Here is a 19,654-nt window from a genome sequence, read left to right as displayed (position 1 = left end):
ACATGACATGAAGATGGAGGTGTGGCTTTCAAGGTATGTTCAAGGTATGAACATATCCGAGTGCCAACGAAATGTATTCGGTTAATTTCGGACATTTTCTGAAATGCGAAGTGCCCTCACTATCCTGCCATTTTTTTCATGTTTATTTTTAGCCTTGGATGGTACCTGACCTAAATCTGTCAGAATAGTCAATATATTTTGGTCAAGGAACCAAATGGAATATCGCCCTCTATGCTCCGTGTTGCTATTTTTTTCTCTCTGAAATAACCCATCACTCAACTTCAATCAGGATCTGGATAAATGAGTAATTTTGAAACACTTTCGGAAACTCAGGTGTCTGTGTTTCATACGTCAGATCGCCCGGCCTTCACCCACAATTCTTTGCGCTTCCTTCCCCATATTTTGTGCAAACGATAGGCCGTCACAAGCGCCCTCTTGTGCGCCTGCACGAACGAAATTAGACTCATCCACACGCAAGACCATTGTCCACTATATATAGGCCAGTTCGATGAAAGTTCTTCGAACTTTTCTTGGTTTGGAGAAACATACGTGATAGACGGTGCAACCCATTTTTTTTCCCAATAAATGTGCGAACACACATTTCTAGATTTATATCTATTAAAAAGTTTTTTTTAAAATAACACCTCCCTCAAAAAACCGGAGTACATCAAGACTATCACAAGAGGGCCTATATTTATGGAAAATTTATGGAAACCTTGATATCTTAGCAGCTTAATAATTACCCCCACAAAAAAGAAGCAACAGAGAGACTTAAAAACCGTTCTCGCAAGCGATTCCTGACAGCAATGTGTCTGTGGGGCGGGGAATGATCTTGTGTATGCCCCTCAAAGATTTCGGAAGGTACCATTTACTTGTTGCATCTCGAACTGCAGCACAAGATCATCAATTGACAGATTGGTTCATGTTTACATAAGTAAATGTGTCTTGAACCTACTTGTCTTATGTCTGAAAATGCTCATTAAAAAATGTTTTACACCAGGGTTTCAAATACCATTTTCAAGACGACGGAGCTTAGTGATGCGTCACCAGAGAAATGCAATAAACATATCAATGGAAAGCTAAGCTTACTGCTCCTAGTTTACGATAACATCACAATAATGTTCAATACGTTCATTGCTTATTCTTATTATGAGTTTCTTTGTTGGTTACCTTTTCATGACACCCTGTATACAGCTGTCGTCATCTACTAGACTGAAGCAGTCATAACTGCATTTAGGGTCAGATGGTTAAAACTAAAAATCAGTCAGAATATGTACATTACTAGTCAGGAATGACGTAAAAATTATACCATGAACAGAAATCCAGTTATAGTGGTCGACTAGATTTCAAGTCACTTCAAGTCACTTCACTAGAACACCCACGTTTGTTTATGGTGTAAATCGAGGATTTTCTATTGTTCCTCTTCCCCTTTTCTTTTGTTTGTAACTTTTTTTCAACAGCTCTCATTGGTTTTGTACACGTTTTCTAAACCGAGGAGTCCTCGATTTGGATTCTGTCCTCAATTCATCATGTTGCACATGTGTGTCCTCGATTAACACCATAAACAAACGCAAGGTAATGCCAACTCAAACCAGAGGTATGAGTGGGTGTACACGGATTCACATTAATGTGTGTCGTCGGATCCACTGTCTCATTTTGCCCAGTCCCGTAGAAGCTTCCTCCTCCTCCTCTTCGATGGGCGGGGGCACGCCCACCACATTACCGTCTGCTGTCCGGTAGTACCTAAGGATCGGGATCATGAGCAGCGTGGACTCTATAATCAGGATGAAGGACTGCCACTCTGGATGGGGAAAAAGGGAATAATTGCGCATTCATTGAAAGGGTTTCAAGAATCTAGACTGGATTCCAGGCCAAAATATTCAGACTATTCGGACAAATCTTAGGTCAGGTAGCCACTACTTTCAAAAGTTGAACATGGACACAGCAATTCGTCTGAAATTGCAGTTCTAAAAATAAAAATGAACTTATGAACTCAAATTTATTTTTTGAAACAAAAAGTATGACACGTATTTTGTTCTATATATTTTACGAACGTGTCCAAGTGTCAAAGAAATGTGTTCGGTAGACTTCGGACATTTTCGGAAAGGGGCAGGATCCTGACCTGACATTTGCCAGATTAGTCATAATATTTTGGTCTGGGAACCATACTATTGACACCGATGTTTTTTAAAGGCAGAGGGCGCTGTTACTTGAGCTCGTGAATGTTTAAATTACACTGCCCATTCTTTTGATTGCAGTTTTCTCTGCAAGTTAATTTGTACAGGTGGCTCATCTTAATAAAGTATAATTGAAATCCAGCACTTATTGAAAGTGGCAATGCGAAAGATATAGGATTGAAGAATATTGCAGATTCTGTATGTGTGAAAATACCGCCCTCTAAAGAGAGACGGTATACGATTGGAGACAACATGCGGTATATTGACAAACTTCTATTAAAACTTACTTCATCGAACAAATTCGTGAATAGCGTAATTGAAACTTGTCCACAATATTCGGTATAAACTTCAGAACATGCGACAGGTTTCTGGTCTGCGCGCGCGTCGCCGTAGCCATGCGCGTCGGCAAAAGTATTTTTGTGTTCAATGTAAGATCAAACTCACTGGTTTGATGATCCTGCTGCTGCACAATTTTAACGTGTTTTTCGATTGGGTTACGATCGAGTATAAGCTTTATATGGTCTCTCTGGGCTCCCATACATTTTGCACTAAATTTAGTCGGGCACCATTTGCAGTCATCAGGCGAAATTTGAAGAAAAAACAGTATTGAAGAAAAAAAAAGCCGCCTCGCCTCACCACTTTCGGGGCAAGCTCCATACCAGAAACCGGAGACCTTTTTTTGGCCTGAACGTTGACAATTATAATCTCCAAGTACACGTTACAAATTCATTGCCTGTTATTGCGGTGACCAGTCGAATGTATTAGGAAACCAGTTATGATTATGGCCTAGGTTGAAATGAAGCAGATCATGGAAACTGGTTTAGATACTAAAGCGTCAGGGGGCTGTACTTACGCAAGGGCGGATCCAGGGGGGGGGGGGCCAAAGGGGGCCATGGCCCCCCCCCCAAAAAACGAAATCAATTTTTTTTTTTATGTGACATCGCAATAACGGCAGGCAATGAGTACACCACCATCTTTTCCTCAAACAAAAAAACATTGGTTAAAGTGGTCAGAAATTGCCTCGGATCGCACCACAGAACATCTAGAATCCAAAAAATTTTCGGGGCCCTTAAGCGGGCCCCGAACCCCACGCCGTAATTTTTTTGACCCACTTTTTGGGGGGACCCAAAAATTTTTTTGGCCCCTCCCAAAATTGTGTTCTGGATCCGCCCTTGTACTTACGATCGGTCAACATGCTGGAAGGGAAGGGTAGTATGCAGCCCAGGGGCCGCCACCAATTGGCAATCATGATGATCAATGGTTGGAAGCCAATAATCATGAGTCCAGCTGTCATCAAGCGTGCCTTGGCTGGTAGCTCGTACTTCTCCAAGTCCTTGCTTATGGAGGCCCTGGTCAGCATGTTCATCCCCGTGATGGCGGTCATGGTGGAGGGGACAGACACGGCCAGCTGCAGGATCAGACTTGGGATTCCCACCAGCGACTGGAATTGATGGAGAAACAAAAATAGTAATTTACGAAATGATACACTCTAAAAAACTCCAAGGTCAGGTTTGACCAAAAATCTGGGTTTTATTTAGCCTGAAACTTTTCCGGATCAAAACGACACTCTGCTGGGTAAAAATGACGCGGACAATGAGTCAGAAATGTGTCAGAAAAAAAATCTCGTTTTGACCGGAAAGTGACATTTTGACTCAGCAAACCTTGCACTTTTGCATGAGACATTGAACAAACAAAAAAATCCACCGACGTTTAGTTATTGCATTATTTCTTTACAAACATTCGCAGGGGTGGATCCAGGAATTTTTGCAGGGGGGGGGGGGAGGGGGAAGGGGGTTACATCAAAAAATTAATGCTGAAATGTACACAGGTCTCGTACCATTCCAATGGGAACGCTGTTCAAATCCAACGATCATGACCATTATTACAGAATAGTGTACAAATACCCTCGTATCCCAGTTGGCTCAGTCCGAATGTTGTGCACAGGCAGACATTATTACCGGTATAACTGTCATAATTGTTTTCTGGATGTCGCGGGGGGGGGGGGTGTTTCACATTATTTTTCATATATTTCCATAAAAAAATTAGTCAGAGCTGAAGGGGGTTTCGACCCCCCGCCCCCCAAAAAACCCTCTAAATCCGCCTCTGATCAGATCGGCTATATAGCGCAGGGCTGGTTATTTTTGCACACAATGAAAACCCTTTTCAGAGGGCTGCAGACGCCAAAATCGTCATAAAAAAGTTTTGTCCTTTAAAACAAAACATACAAATTGAAAATTCGTTAGGAGACACAGACCCCCCCCCCCTTTTTTTTTAAAGAGCATTGGGTATGATATTTAAACTTATAAAATGGCTTTTGATCAAGCTGAAATTAACGCTATAGTCTGAACGAGAAGACCTTTTATTCATAGAAAAGTCCACATGTGAAAGTGGAAAGTACTTTGGAAATAATAAACCATCACGATGTGTAACTTGTCTGGAATGTGGGGCAATCAGCAACAATTGGCCTATTTAGCACGGATGAATATTTTGGTCATTAAACACGGTCAGTATTTTGACCCCGAACCTTGTTGTTGGGGTTTAAATGCACGCACAGGAAGCAATATATATCCTCTGTACTAATGACGTCACACTTTGTTTACATGTGCACTTTCCTATGGATCCAGTGGGGACCCACGGTCCACTGAGCATCATAGGAAAGCACACACGTTAACAAAGTGTGAAGTCATTAGTACAGAGGCTTATTGTGACGGTAACAACTGAGTATAGACTGAAAACGTTTTGCTTGTCACTCAATTTGTTCGTTTTTGTTTTTCTTTGCATGTAAATATTAATAAAAAAAGTTGGAAGTATACAAAGGGTAAAACATTCAAATTCAAGGGCTTGCTCCCTTAAGAACAATTGGAGAAAGGAGATCCAACCCTTGCTTTGCGAAAAGCAACATCCTATTAGAGCCAGGACTGTTAGATAAGAACCTATTGTGGTTTTAGAAGTATCCACTATGATTGAAAATCATCCCGTGGCTTCCCCAAATTCTCCCCAAAGTCGTTCTTACAATACTCTCTATCACCACTTTTGTGGAATGGCCCGGGGGAATTGTGGTGTCCTTTACAAAATCGCCGGTGCGCAACTGACAATCAAAAGGATGGAATCCGGATACCAACAACACACGACTGAAGTGAAAACGAAATTTATTTATTTGACACGAAGTGGAACCGATCCAGCACGAGGCACAAACGCATATATATCCCACCAGGTATATACATTCCTTTCCCACAACGTACGCGGTGCAGAATACGCTATATATCGGGTCGGTGAAAGTAGTGGTCAAGTATAACATTACGGGTCGTAACACAGGCTCAAACCTCTGAAGTCTGAAAACTGCAGTGTCTAATAAATTGTTCTTTCGTCAGACCAGTTTATTTAGTGCTTCGATCGACCATGGATCTGACATTGGTGTGCCTGCTACTGTGTTGGTATTCCCACAGAGTTAGTGCTTTACTGCCTCCGATTCAGGGTGAGTCAAAAAGAAACAGACTGGGTTTAATGAACCTTTCCTTATAAAGTAATTATATTTGATACATCAATGAAGCACGTATGAAACGAGCATGTTCTTTCTTTCATCTGAAAAAAGCACCCTATAATATTGATCCTTGCTTTGGAACTATCAAAAATGTTGCATGTTTTACTAACTTAATCAATTTTACAGCCTGTAGTGAGAACCAGAAATTACATGCAGGCATTTAAATTCAAATGAGATACATTATTTCAACTGTCATATTTCACGGTGAACAAATCATGTCTTTTGTTCTGAAATGAGAATGGTGATTTTGGTCTGTTTTCCTTTTCAGGTTTTTCGTTTATTTTATTTAAAGGGTGTCCATTAAATAATGCGTTTTGGTAAATAATCTTGAGGTGGGCAGCCAAATGTTATGGCATTTCTATTAAAATAGAAATACGTCGTGTATGTAGAGCACACAAATTACGTGAAATGTTCACAGTTAATGGTGAATAACGTACTATTCATTTTTTAAATAAATGGAGCGAGCCACATATTTTTTTAACACTTTTTTTCACTCGGTCACTTTTTTTTTGACTCCCCTGTAGTAACCACTGCGATAAGTCAGCCAGCCGATGCAGAGCCAACGGAGGGCGACACCGTGACCCTCGCGTGCAACGCGTCCGGACTACTGGAAAGCTATGCTTACACGTTTGATTGGCACAGACATGTAATGGGAACTACTTGGGAACCTGTAACGACGAACGGTATTGTTTTGAACGCCCGATATTTCGCATTCATAATTGGCGACCCACCGGCAACGACAACTGCGATCCTCATCGTCAGAAACGTTACAAGAGATGACAGGCTTTTTGAGTGTAGGGTCAGCCAGAATGGCAATCAGGTGTCAGCGCCCTATCCTATTTTGACGGTGCGCTATTTTCCATCAGATCTGTACCCGATCTGCGCCCCTAGCGGAAGCTTCACCGTCCCGGAAGGGGCGACACTCTTGATGAATTGCACGACAGAGCCCGGTTATCCACTAGTATGGGTAGAAATCATCCAATCAACCGTCGGCGTTACATGGAGTGAAATAACGGGGGATGAGATTGAACTCGTGCTCTCGTCACAGCTGTCGGTGAGTGCCGACCACCAGGACGCCACTTTCACGTTTAACGTGACTTCTGCGTCAGCATTTCCCGGGAGGGCGAGTTCCTGCTCGATCGGACCGCTCCATGTGCTGAGGATGGAGACTCCTGGAGTATCGTCCTATCCTGACGCACCTACTGCGGAGCCTGGACCGACTAATAATAACGCGAGGACGGAGAATCCCAAAGTACCAACTCAACCTGATGCACCTACTACCGCGGAGTCTGGACCGACTAACGGGGTGTTCCAAACGACTCCGGATTCCCAAACCGACGCAGCTCCCGTGGCTTGGATCGTTGTCAGTGTGGTCCTCCTCATCCTCCTTGCCGTCTCGGTACCCATCAATGCCGTCTTTATCACCAGGTGCTGGCGGCACAGAAGGTCCAAGACATCCCATCCGCAAGTACCAGACGTCGAGCTGGAACCGGGCGGGAAAGACACCAACGCTTATCTAGTACCAACTAATGAAGAAGCCACAGGCGAAGCCGTGTATCAGACAGTCTTGGAAACCAAGGAACCTGAGTATACCTATGTCGCGTCGGACGAGAACATCGAGAAAATATCAGGTCATGCAACCGTCGACCAGTCGGTCTCGAAAACCGAGGGAGCTAAGTATACTTATGTCGCTTCGGACGAGAACATCGGGAAAAAATCAGGTCCTGCAACCGTCGACCAGTCGGTCTCGAAAACCAAGGGAGCTGAGTATACTGATGTCGCTTCGGACGAGACCACCGGGAAAAAATCAGGTCTTGCAACCGTCAACCAGTCGGTCTCGGAAACCGAGGGAGCTGAGTATACTTATGTCGCGTCGGACGAGACCATCGGGAAAACATCAGGTCCTGCAACCGTCGACCAGTCGGTCTCGGAAACCGAGGAAGCTGAGTATACCGATGTCGTGTCGAACGAGACCGTCGGGAAAACACCAGGTTCTGCAACCTTTGACCAGTCGGTCTCGGAAACCGAGGAAGCTGAGTATACCGATGTCGTGTCGAACGAGACCGTCGGGAAAACACCAGGTTCTGCAACCTTCGACCAGTCGGTCTCGGAAACCGAGGAAGCTGAGTATACCGATGTCGTGTCGAACGAGAACACCGGGAAAACATCAGGTCCTACCCCGGACGAAAAACACTATCAGAACGTCAAAGGTAAGAAATAAATATGTCGGGATATACGAGGTTGATGACTGGCGAAACGTGCAGCCTTGGATGCATCTTCCTGGTTCAGCGTCCTCAGAAGTGGTTCAGGCACTTGTAAAAACGATTCTCTCACATCTTTCTGTTCGCTCTTGTAAAAGCAGACATGCAGGCATTAATAATTTACAGTAATACACACTACAGAGTCATTTGACCCGCAATCCGGGTCATACTTGACCTGATACTAGGCCCTTTTCCGAGTCGAAATGACACTATTCCTGGTCAAAATGACACTTTTCGAGTCTAAATTACACTTTTTCGAGTCGAAATGACACTTTCCCCGAGTCGAAATGATACTTTTTCGGTCGCAATGACCTGCAAAATGACCCAGAATAGTGTAATTTTGACCCGGAAAAGTGTCATTTTGTCCCAGAAAATTGCCTGGTCAAAATGACCTGGATTCTGGGTTAAATCCGACCCGGGATGTTTTAGAGTGCACTTTTAAAAAATAACATTAAAGACACGGTTTATTGTTCAGAAAGAATGGTCTGGATATGGAAAATGTGGATGTGCTTCGTTTTGGTGACACAAAATACTATAACAGTTTCATTTTGAAGCGTTTGTATTCGCGGAGGCCTACTTCAGAAGTTTCATAAATCTCAGCTAAAATACATTCACAAGTGAAGTTTTTGTGTATGTTTTCCAATTTGAAACTTGCTTGTTAATAATTTTTCATTAGCATTAGTACTCATTCTTATCATTTATACTTTTGTCTACTTTTATAGTCACCATATATATTTTTACTTATGATGTGATATAATGGATCTTGAACTGGCTGGCCCTAGAGATAGGTCAATGCTATGTAAATGTACGATATCATTTTAAATATGTATAAGCACGCTCTCGTCAGCAGTAGGAACAAAGTGGAATCTCTCATTGGCGATCATTATGGCTCAAAATGAGTAGAAACTGATAAAGTTAAAATGGTTCGACGACCAGAATTACCGTTGCCAACTGACTGGACAATATAAAAAAAAAAAAAAAAAATATAGGTTTTCCCGGTTATTTTAAAACTTTTATCATTCGAATTCACCGTTTCTAATATTCAAATTTGTCCATCAACTTCGATGTAGTGCACTTCCAATGTTCAATTTCGTCTTTTGTCAGTCAATTTCAAATTCAGTTTAAGCAAATTCAAACAATGAGCACACGGTTTCGTCCCGGATTATTCGATTTCGTCTCGTCTACGCCAAACCTTGCTGTTCAGAAATCAAATTCGTCTCATTGATTTACATAAGACGAATTCGATCTCCGAATGCTGCCATTCGGCAACAGCTTAGACGAATTTGATCTGTAATGACGAATATTCTCGACCGGTGACTAAAGAGGGTGACCAAACTTTAAAAGTTAAAAGCGTGTGAAATGTTTCGTGGATGAAATTGAATGATAGATTTGTTGAATTTGAATGAAGCATCTTTTAAAATAGCCAGGAAAACCTTCCCATTCACATGTGAAGTTTATGTGTATGTTTTCCAGTTTTAAACTTGCTTGTTAATATTTTTTCTTTAGCATTAGTACACAGTATTCTCATTTATACTTTTTTTTATACTTTTGTTTACTTTTATAATCTCCATATATATTTTTACTTAGGATGTGTAATGGATCCCAAACAGCCTGGCCCTAGAGAGAGGTCAATGCTATGTAGGCATAAATGTACGATTATCATTTTTAATGTGTATAAACACGCTCTCGTCAGCATTAGGAACAAAGTGAAATCTTCCATTGGCGATCATGATGGTTCAAAAAGAGCGGAAACTGATAAAGTTGAAATGGTTCGACGACCGGAATTACAGTTACCAACTGACTGGACAATATTTAACGAAAAAACAATAATAATGATAAACTGACAAACCATTCGGCAACAGCTCAAACGAATTTGATCTGTAACGGCGAATACTCTCCACCCGCTGACTAAAGAGGGTGACCAAACTTTGAAATTGAATGGTAAATGACTAAATTGGTTTTGTTAAAAGCGTGTGAAATTTTGCGTGGATGAAATTGAATGATAGAGTTGTTGAATTTGAATGAAAAATCTTTTAAAATAGCCGGAAAAACCTATATTAAAGGTATAAACGACAAAATGGTTCAAAATCGATAAACCTCGTTATATGAGAGGCCTATAATCTAGCAAAAATGTTGGTTTTTACAAACACAATTCTTCATAATTCAAGCGTATTTTGTGAATAATGTGCTGGTAAACGGGAAAAGTGTAACATAGCATGGTTCTGTTTCTTGAGACAGTTTTCTCCCTAGTGATAACAATCATCGTGCCTATTATATCGATTGCATTTCTCCTACCTTAATTATAGTGATTGGATGGAGATATTAATATTATACACATAATGAATGTTTACGAGTGCAGTAGTAAGAATAATTTCACGAGGTGACAGATGGATGTAATGGAACATTCCATGTCACCGAATGGAGTTATTCTTTCCATTGCATGAACGTGCGAAGCATTCATTATTTGTTTATACACCACCTGAATAATTCCTCGTCATCTGATTGGCAACGTGTGAACTGATATTATAAATGTACAGCTTCAGAGCCATCCGAGGTGTGCTCAATACACAGGGTGAGTAAAAAAAAACGAAACCCAAATGGCAAAACCAAGTTTTGAATGAAGTTTTGCCTGTAGCACTTTCAAAATCTAGGATATGAAAGCCCAATTAATGATCGTGTACTTTTTTAAGTTACGGAATTTTGTACACAAACACCGTGTTAAAGTTCTGTCAACGGATCACAAAAAAAACTAAGTGTTCTTTCAGCAAAACGAAAACAATTCACATGCATCCCTATGAAAATTGTTTTCGTTTTACTGAAAGAACACTTACTTGTTTTTTGTGATCCGTGGACAGAACTTTAAAACGGTGTTTGTGTTCAAAAACTTGAAAAGTACATGAGTGATTTGAATGATTCTTGCACTAAAAGAAAGTTTAATGACTGGGCTTTCATATCCTAGATTTTGAAAGTGATACAGGCAAAATTTCATTCAAAAGTTGGTCCTGCCATTTGGGTTTCGGTTTTTTTGGTTTTTTTTAACTCTCCCTGTATAGTGCAACCAATAAGTGTGACCATGCAATGGAACCTCTATTTACCGTGAAATGGATCTTCTATTTTTGCGGTGCAGCCGCGCCGTGCATTGGGGCGAATGACAAGCGATCAACGACCACCTGGCGGGGGCTATTCTGGTGTACAACGCGCCGTTTTATCACTTTGCGAATGGTAGCAGAAATTTGATGAGAGAATCAACAATAAGGCCCGTACTGTATTGGAAAATCCTCTGATTTCTCTTTGCAAAGTCGTCAGAGAAGTCGGTACTTTTAACTGAACAAAATACAACCACTTAGTGGTTTTGTCTCCCATAGAGTGCAAGACAATTGATATATAGGATGGGTATAATTATGTTCGTATAGTTCCATAATTTCAAACTGTTACTCATCGAAATGGATATGGGTGCTGCCAACCTCGTCCCCAAGGCTTACTTAAATTTCAACCTCGTTTCCCTGGGATGGGAACTTGCTTCTTGTATTCTGATTCGATAGCGCAATCGTGTACTTGGTGTTGTTATTTCCAACGTGTTTACGTATTTTCACATTCATTGTAATTATTACGTCCACACCTTGATAAAAATATTCCGACCTTTCAAATTTGTTCATATTAATATGAAATGTGATACTCCATATTGGCTGGATTGCCTGGATAAGATTGTAACATTTTAACTTTGAAAGAAAAAAAATCGTGTTTTAGTATAAACTCATGCTGTCACGAATTTATTCTGTTTTTATCCCAAACACCACATACACAAAACAAACGCTGATGTAAAGCACAGGCAGGCACCAGACTATTCCTCATTTGCATACGATACATTTTAGTTATGCAAATGATCCAATCCCAAGTTGAGAGATCAGGTAGAGGTGGGAGCGTTCTGCTCGACACCCTGGGAACGAGGTTAGGATGCTGCCCTCGTAATTTCAGCTGAATAAATTAAGTATGTGAAAAATATATATTTAAAAAAAAATACGTTATTTTGTTACTCATAATATTACAATGTATACTCAATCGACCATTGATTTTTTCTTGGGAAATAATCTTTGGATTTTGTAACCTAGACTATATGTAATCACGGCTTACATGTACATGTATTGCCTAAAATGCGGGATGTCTTTAGAATCATCTGCTTTTTTTTTTGCTTTTAGTGATCTTATTGGAATAAAAAAAAAAATCATAAAATGGCATTTTGTGCGGTGTGCTTTCCTTGATTGGGATGGAATTGGCAGATCGTCTTAAGGAGGGGCTGTAGTTTCTTCGGGTGAACTCAGTCTAGTGAGTGGAGTGCGAGATGACAGTTTTTGCCCGTGCGCAGCCTGCGTAACCTGTGTAACGGTCAGCGCATTGTTGCCCCTATGACTGCTTCGTATGCGGGGTCGACCCATATAAAAAAAATCTTCAAGCGCATGAATAATTAGTTTGTGCGATCACTTTACCAACCAGGCTACATGTTAGACTTCATAGCAAGATGCACAGAAGAGTCAGACAGTGGCGGGTATGGGGGGGGGGGGGGAAGGGGGGGGGGAAGGGGGGGGGGGGAGAGGAGGGGGTCCTAAACCCCCTCACGGCCGCAACAATAAGACAATCATGCACAAAATCACGGTAGATTCCTGCTCTCCCCCCCCCCCCTCATAACGGCGCCGCGAGGGGGGAAGGGGGGGCGCTTGCCCCCCGGAAAAGCCCCCCCCCCCCCAAAAAAAAAAGGAAGGAAAAAAGAGAGAGAGAGAGAAAAAAAAGGCGTGAAGTCATAGTGGTGTAAATAGTGGTGTAATGGGTTGGGGGAGGCAAAATATCTCTGCCCCCCTCTAAAACTGATATTTCGAGAAAATGTTGAGAAATACAGAATTTTTTGGGTAAAAATATGTTTTGCCCCCCCTCTAGGAAAAATCCCGGCGACGCCCATGCCCCCTCCTTTTTGGCAGTTAAACCTCCTCTTGATTTAAACTGGGATCAGCCTCAAAGACTGGGGGAGGGGGAGGGGGCTACTGGAAACCATTTGACTATTGGAGGCGCTATTCAAAACAGACTGTATTGGACACCATTGGCGTGTTAGGTGGCGCTCTTCGTTGCAGCAGGTAAAGAATATGTGAACCCCCATACCCCAATGAGTCACTGACCACAAGGGATCAGTGACTTAGAAAGAATCGTGTGCATGGCCACAGTCAATCGGAGAAAAAATCCGTAAATATTCTAGCCACAGACATTTAACCGGGAAATAGGAGGTTTTTCTACAGATTTTGTTTTTCTCTTAATTTTGCCGTTAAGACCGACTAAGCGAGGGTGGGGGAGTCGGGTGTACCGCCCTTCTTCTCCTGCACCCCTGTGGCGGAGCCCTTAAGAGTTACTCAGATTTTGACTCTGTCTCTCTGTCTGATAAGAAGAAGTTCATTATCATGAAGTTCTGAAGCATACAGCTTTTCTTTACCATTGATCATGGCCTTTGATTTAGCCAAGCGGTTCCATTTCCCGTTTATGTGTTGATGATGTTCACAACGGACACTTTGCGCACGTATATTCTGACACATTCTTTGGTAATGCAGTTTACTGGTACTTCTTTGCGTATGATTCCCCCCTCCCCCCCCCAAAAAAAAGTACTCACCAGTTTTGCGAAACTGGCAATTGCCATAAAGAATGTCACCACTGGCCTGATGATTGCAACTTGAAGCACTAGAATCTTGATGACTATAAAGCTCCATCTGCAGATTATGGAAGAAGAAAGAAAGGTTAAAATAACGCATGTCACCCATGAGCTGCAGATTGATAACCCGAGTCTGTTATCGGTAGGAACAGTAAATGAACAAATTTTAAAATGTATTCAGGCCTAGTTGAACAAGTCCTTTCCCCACCCCTTCCTTCACACACTTTCCGTCGGGTACATAACCTACAACGGAGAACCAATCAAAATAGAGACGATAAAATATCCTGAAAGTACGAACAAAACCTCGCATTCCCTTAAACGCATACAGGATCACTTCCTTTTCATGCACTTTGGTTGTTTTCAATAGTGACACCACTCAACATCCAAAGAAGTGTTGAAGTTTCAGCATATGGGCCTTATTCACGAGTCGGCCATATTGAATTGAAAGTTAGATACAATCTTAATTTTTTGAACTTGCGAAGAGAAATTAATGAAAGCAACCTTATTTAAACTAAATTCCAGTCTGTTTCAATATATAATTTTATAATTTGTAATTAAACATTCCCTAATGTTTAAAGCCATATTAAAAAAACACCTAATGACAGTAAAATAAGGCTGCACTGTGCCTGCATAAATAGTTTGGTGCCATCCCATTCAACAGTTAACATTAATGAAATACATTCAGGGAAGTCGACAAAAATGGCCAACTCGTGAATAAGGCCCATAGTAGGTATTAAATGTTCGGGAAAACTGTGAAAAACCATGCGCAATCTTTTGATCTCGTATAGGGCCTATATAACACTCTTTATTAAAAAAAAAAAACTGTCAACCAACTGATTGTTGGAAATCACCTAAAATAATTTTCTGTTACCTGCAACATGACAGCAAACCAGACGGAATAATTTCACGGGGCGTTTAGTACCAGTACAATTTTTAATCCAAGTTAGATCATTGACAATAATTCGGTGGATTATTTTCGGGAAACAATGGAAATGATCTTACACGACTTTAAGTCTGGGTCTCCAAAATCAACAAAATACCCCAGCCCTTTTAGGAAGTAAATCTACATGTACAGGGTGTATCAAAGAAAAAAAGGTAATCCAAAAACAATGGGATAATATGTAAAAGTTATGAACTTGAAAAATATCAAAATAGCTCCTTCTTAAAGGGTAGTTCATTAGCTTATCATTGATACCTGATTTGCATCTCTTCAGTCACGGATGACTGTCAGCTGAACGCGCTGTTGATGTACATAGTGCGCTAAAATGGTTATGTTAGAGATGTTGGTGCATAAAATGGTTCATGATAATTTGTGCATGAAAGATTGATCATTCTAGATATTCGGTTCATCACCAGAAGGCCAAGCACCTACTTTTTCAAGTTGTCTGATTAAGTGGTGAATTGAGCTGTCAAACAAAAATTTGCGCAGTCGCTGTGGATTATGCGTTGAATGGTGGAGAAAAACATGTTAAAAGTGTTTTGAGCCTAATGTTTAATGATTAAATCACTCATTTCAAAGATTTTTTTTTTATTCATTAAAATAATAACTACCTTATGCAAAATTGTGCTCAAAACATAGCTTGGGCGTTTGCCCAACTTGGCATGGATTTGGATGTGCCCATTGCAAGCGATGTAAGAAAGATTTTTGGATTGTTTGTTTTACGATGAAAAGCAAAATCTTTGAAATGATTAATTAATTATGGACAACATGATGTACCATATTCACCAACAACATCTCTAACATACCCTTTTAACGCACTTTGCGACAGCGCATTCTTAGGACAGCTTAACTCGTTCAGTAAATTTGACCTTGGAAAAAGAGGGATTTTTTTGCCCTTGTGTGGAGATCAATTGTACTCGGTCATCCGTGACTAAAGAGATGTAAATAAGATATCAACGAACGGCCAATGAAGTACGCTTTATTATGGAGCCAGGCTGATATTTTTCAAGTCAAACCTTTACATATTTTTATTAGGCGAAAAAAAAAATTCGGTCTCTGGTCAGACCAAAGTTCCGGAATTGACGCGGCCACGCGGCTTTTTTTTCCAAGCTTGGATTGTACAGACAAGGTAGGTACTATTTTGCTTTTTTTGTGTCCTCATGTACATTGGTGTCCTCCATAATTTGCCTTGGTGCTTTCGATCATTTGCCTTGGTGTAATTTCCCATTCCTTGGTGCTCTTTGGTAAAAAAAATTGAGGAGGTGCGGAAATAGAGGGCGCTGTAGGAGCTACCGCGAAACATTTTGGAAAAAAAAAAAAAAATCGACGCGCATGATTAAAATCGACGCGCGCGCTGACCAGAGACCGACTTATTTTTTTTTGGCCTTAACTCTTTTTTTTTTTTTTAGAATACCTTTCTTTTATTCACCCTGTATATAGAAATGTAAATAAGGTTCACATCCCTCCGCCAATGCGCAATACACAATTCATTCTATGGATGGGACGCAAATAAACATACCGTGTAAGGCGAACTGGTTTGAGACAGCAGAAGCAGCAGAGCAACGGAACATTAATGTTAAACATGACTTTATTTGCAGCCAGCCTCGCCATCATTTTCCGATGTCCTCCGTAGTAGTCGACTTGTAACACGACGAACTTGAACATGACGAAGGCATAGTACCTTGGAAGAGAACATATATATAGGTACCAAAATGAGACTTATCATCACGATTTTTTGGAGTAAACGCAAAGGACTATGGGTGTGACCATAACTCCATTAGACTCTTGAACCCAAGTCAATGATTTCCAAAGACATTCCTAAAAAATCTTGAATTAAAAATGGCGGCAAATTTTCTAACCTAAATTATGTAGTCATTAAGATGAAACTGAAATATTAAAAAATGTCTTCAATTTCAATTATAAAAATGATCAAGGATTGATCCAGAACCAATTTATTCAAAAAGGGGAAGGAGATTAATACAAGTATAGAATAACGTGCGCTATTTCCACATTGTAATATTAGAACTACAAGGTATGAGTAGGCAGAGGCGTAAATCCCGGGGAGATGGGAGTATATAATATTATCCCCCACACTTTGTGACCAGGGGTATGGGTCATTGGATTACCCCCCCCCCAACCAACCCCCACTTTTTCGTGGTGAGAAACAAAAAATGCGGATTTCGAGGTATTTTTTAAACTTCCCAACAACCAAAATGTACTCAATAGCACTAAACAACTAAGAAAAAAAGTACAACTAGCACAACTTAAAATGCGCCGTTTTGATGTAAGGTGAAGGCGTGCAATCGCGCCAGTTAACATAAGATGTACGTCTGTATCATCACAGCGCCCCCTAGTGTAAAGTGATGTCCAGCCCCTCCCCTCCCCCTCCCCCTCCGCTTTTCGAATTTCCACGGCCGAGTGAACGCCACTGTGTGAATCGCTGATGGCTTGCGAGGAATATACGCAATGATTCAATTTATCTCCTGAAATAAAAAATAAATAACAAAAAAAACCCCAAGTTTGATGAACTTTTGCTGAACTTCGGCCCCTTCGTTTTGTTTCGTTAGCTTCGATAATCCACTGAGATTGTGGAAGCATTATGTCCAGGCTCATATTCCTTTCAACTTAAAGCAATTTTGTTTCAAACTCTGGCGGCATGTATCACAGCTTCGTTCCAATCTAATTGCTCTTTGAACTTTTGTTGCAAAAAGCTATAAATATTACAACATCACACACGGTTGTATAAGACTGCAAATCTCTTTTAGATAAGAAATTCAGAATTAGAGAGAGATAACAGCAAACGGCAGCAAAACAGTTGCTGGGACGTCATGCCTCCGAAGATTCCAACAAACCTTTTGTCAGGGGAAGAAAAACTCCTGTCGTACCGCTATAAAAGATATCTTTATTTTGTTCCGAATATTTTTAATATGTTGCATTTCGAGTCACATTGGTCGGACAGGCATGGTCTCTCTGAAAAAAATTTGTAAATTATATTTTTTTCGTTTTGTGTGACATCAGACTATACTGATTTGGGGGCAAAACACTTACAAGTCAACCAAAGCCAGACAGAATGCCGCCGAACTTGGTATTAAAAGAGCTGGGAGGCAGCACACCACAAACACCTACAACAGAGAGAAAAAAAGTGGAGTAAAATATAAAGTACAAGCAACGAAAGAAGTAAATGATGAAATGTTGTTCACCAGCACATGAAATTTAAACTGGTGTTATATCATGTTCATAACAGAAAAACGACAGAAACGAGCGATCCTCGACGAGGGCAAAACTGCTGGCACAGCCGAAGCAGCAACGGCAGAGCATTAGTATTAGCAGCTGCAGTAGCTAGCTGCATCAGTAGAGCAGCCAGCATCAACAGTGGGTGGTAGCAGTATCAGCAACAGCAGCAGCATTTAGCAGTATAGCAGTAGCAACATTAGCAACTGTTGCAACCACTGCAGCACCACAGCAGCACCAGCGAGGAAATCAGCAACCGCAGCAGCGATTGCAGAAACAGGCAGCTAGCAGCAGCAACTGCAGATACAAGCAGCTAGAAGCAGCAGCAGCAGCAGCACCACCACCACCGCCACCACCACCACCACCACCAGCAGCAGCACCCCCAGCAGCAGCACCACTACCACCAGTAGTAGCAGCACCACCAGAAGCACCAGTAGCAGCACCAACAGAAGAGGCACCACCACCAGCAGCAGCACCACCACTACCAGCAGCAGCAGCACCATCACTAGCAGCATCAGCAGAAGCACCTACAGCAACACCAACAGCAGCAGCAGCATCAACAGCAACACCAGCAGCACCAGCAACAGCAACAGCAGCAGCACCAACAGCAACAGCAACTACATGCGCGTGAGCATCAACAACAGCAACAGCAGCCATGGTGGCGGCAGTAGCAGCAACACCCATGTACGACAATGATAACATCGACCCCAACAAAGAACCGAGCTTACAGGAAAGGCGGACATCATGACGACAGTGTTGATTCGATGGTTAGCCACGGCTGATCGAGGAACCCGCGTTGCCGTGAAGAACGCGGCTTCGAAGAATATGACAATGACGGTAAAACTCGCCAAGGAGGCGTAGGAAAACAGCAGCGTGAAGAGTGGGTACTTGGCCAGCTCTGTCAACGAAAAGAAAATAATAACAGAATATCTTCATCATCGAACGGAACCAGTTAAATGCAGCTGCTAGTTTATTTTGTGTATCCCAAGTATTTTGAACCTTGCTTGTCCGATTGCAAAGTCGCAGGTTATGATAATCAGAACACAGAACTCCAGAAAAAAACCACGCTCGCTCCCTGAACCATCATTAATCCAAGGAAAGCAAAAGCCGTCCTAAATGTCGCTGTGTAGTATAAAATTCCATATACACGAAGTATCATATAGATAAACTCGTCATTCTTTGTGGGTTAAACTGAGTATGATGAAATGCCAATGCAGAAGGGAACGGAATCCTCTTTCCTTTGACACAAACACATAATTATCGACCTCCCCTCAAGCGATATTCCATTTAAAGGTGGAGCGTCCTTACCAGCAGTGAGAGATCCCTGAGTGAAGTCAATAGTTCCATTCTGAGTGCAGTCTTCGATGTTGATACCCAGCATAGCCCCCATCTCGAAGTAAACAGCTCGACAGTTTCTCGACGAGAGAATTGTTCTCCCTTCCAAATTACTCTTGCTGTTCTTCACCGAGGCCCACTTACGAAACAGATCATTTTTGTTCTTCGGGGTTTTGTGATTCCTAAAGCTGAAGGAAAGTTTGATGCAGCTTGGGATCTTCAAACTGGCCGGCCAGCCCGCACCCCAGTTCCAGTTCTCAAACACGGGACAAAAGTCAATCGCATATTAATGAAGACCTTAAACCGCGGTCATGCATTCGACGGCACTTCCTTATCTGTCAATCTGCATCTCGTGCGCAGAATGAAAAAATGCAATTTAATAGATTTGACATATCAAGTTTTATCACCGAACAAGCACAACCTTTGTAACACTTACGCACATTGATATTGACAAATTAGTAGCAGGTCAAAAGTGTACGACCC

At 41.5% G+C, this 19,654-nt stretch overlaps 2 protein-coding genes across 3 annotated transcripts; one reads left to right on the top strand and one right to left on the bottom strand.

Moving 5' to 3' along the window:
- Positions 1 to 1,569: 1,569 nt before the first annotated feature.
- On the bottom strand, positions 1,570 to 19,226 carry LOC119741425 (organic solute transporter subunit alpha-like). The gene is made up of 7 exons (XM_038217170.1): positions 19,102 to 19,226; positions 18,565 to 18,766; positions 17,654 to 17,727; positions 16,125 to 16,286; positions 13,627 to 13,723; positions 3,360 to 3,618; positions 1,570 to 1,801 (listed from the first exon to the last, which is right to left on the bottom strand). Exons 1-7 carry the CDS (start codon positions 19,224 to 19,226, stop codon positions 1,620 to 1,622), a joined length of 1,101 nt encoding a protein of 366 aa, XP_038073098.1. The 3' UTR covers positions 1,570 to 1,619.
- LOC119742160 lies at positions 5,418 to 8,941 on the top strand. Of its 2 annotated transcripts, XM_038218200.1 has the most exons (3): positions 5,418 to 5,652; positions 6,243 to 7,799; positions 7,890 to 8,941. In XM_038218200.1, exons 1-3 carry the CDS (start codon positions 5,577 to 5,579, stop codon positions 7,937 to 7,939), a joined length of 1,683 nt encoding a protein of 560 aa, XP_038074128.1. In that variant the 5' UTR covers positions 5,418 to 5,576; the 3' UTR covers positions 7,940 to 8,941. The 2 variants fall into 2 exon arrangements, with proteins under 2 accessions (XP_038074128.1, XP_038074127.1); XM_038218199.1 differs by having other exon boundaries at positions 6,243 to 8,941.
- Positions 19,227 to 19,654: the final 428 nt, after the last annotated feature.

This window comes from Patiria miniata, unplaced genomic scaffold (assembly GCF_015706575.1).
Source record: "Patiria miniata isolate m_02_andy unplaced genomic scaffold, ASM1570657v1 HiC_scaffold_5, whole genome shotgun sequence".
NCBI classification, from domain to species: domain Eukaryota; kingdom Metazoa; phylum Echinodermata; class Asteroidea; order Valvatida; family Asterinidae; genus Patiria; species Patiria miniata.
Note: the sequence above shows the minus strand (reverse complement) of the source record. Positions and strands in the feature narration are given on the sequence as shown.

What these genes read in the sequence shown, in the direction of transcription:
- LOC119741425 (XM_038217170.1), bottom strand. Translation starts at nt 19,226, where the DNA reads ATGGGGGCTATGCTGGGTATCAACATCGAAGACTGCACTCAGAATGGA. An exon ending in TCATGATGTCCGCCTTTCCT is followed by an intron (nt 17,728 to 18,564) that starts GTAAGCTCGGTT and finishes TCTCTGTTGTAG; the next exon opens with GTGTTTGTGGTGTGCTGCCT. An exon ending in AAACCAGTTCGCCTTACACG is followed by an intron (nt 13,724 to 16,124) that starts GTATGTTTATTT and finishes CATAATCTGCAG; the next exon opens with ATGGAGCTTTATAGTCATCA.
- LOC119742160 (XM_038218199.1), top strand. Translation starts at nt 5,577, where the DNA reads ATGGATCTGACATTGGTGTGCCTGCTACTGTGTTGGTATTCCCACAGA. An exon ending in TTTACTGCCTCCGATTCAGG is followed by an intron (nt 5,653 to 6,242) that starts GTGAGTCAAAAA and finishes ACTCCCCTGTAG; the next exon opens with TAACCACTGCGATAAGTCAG.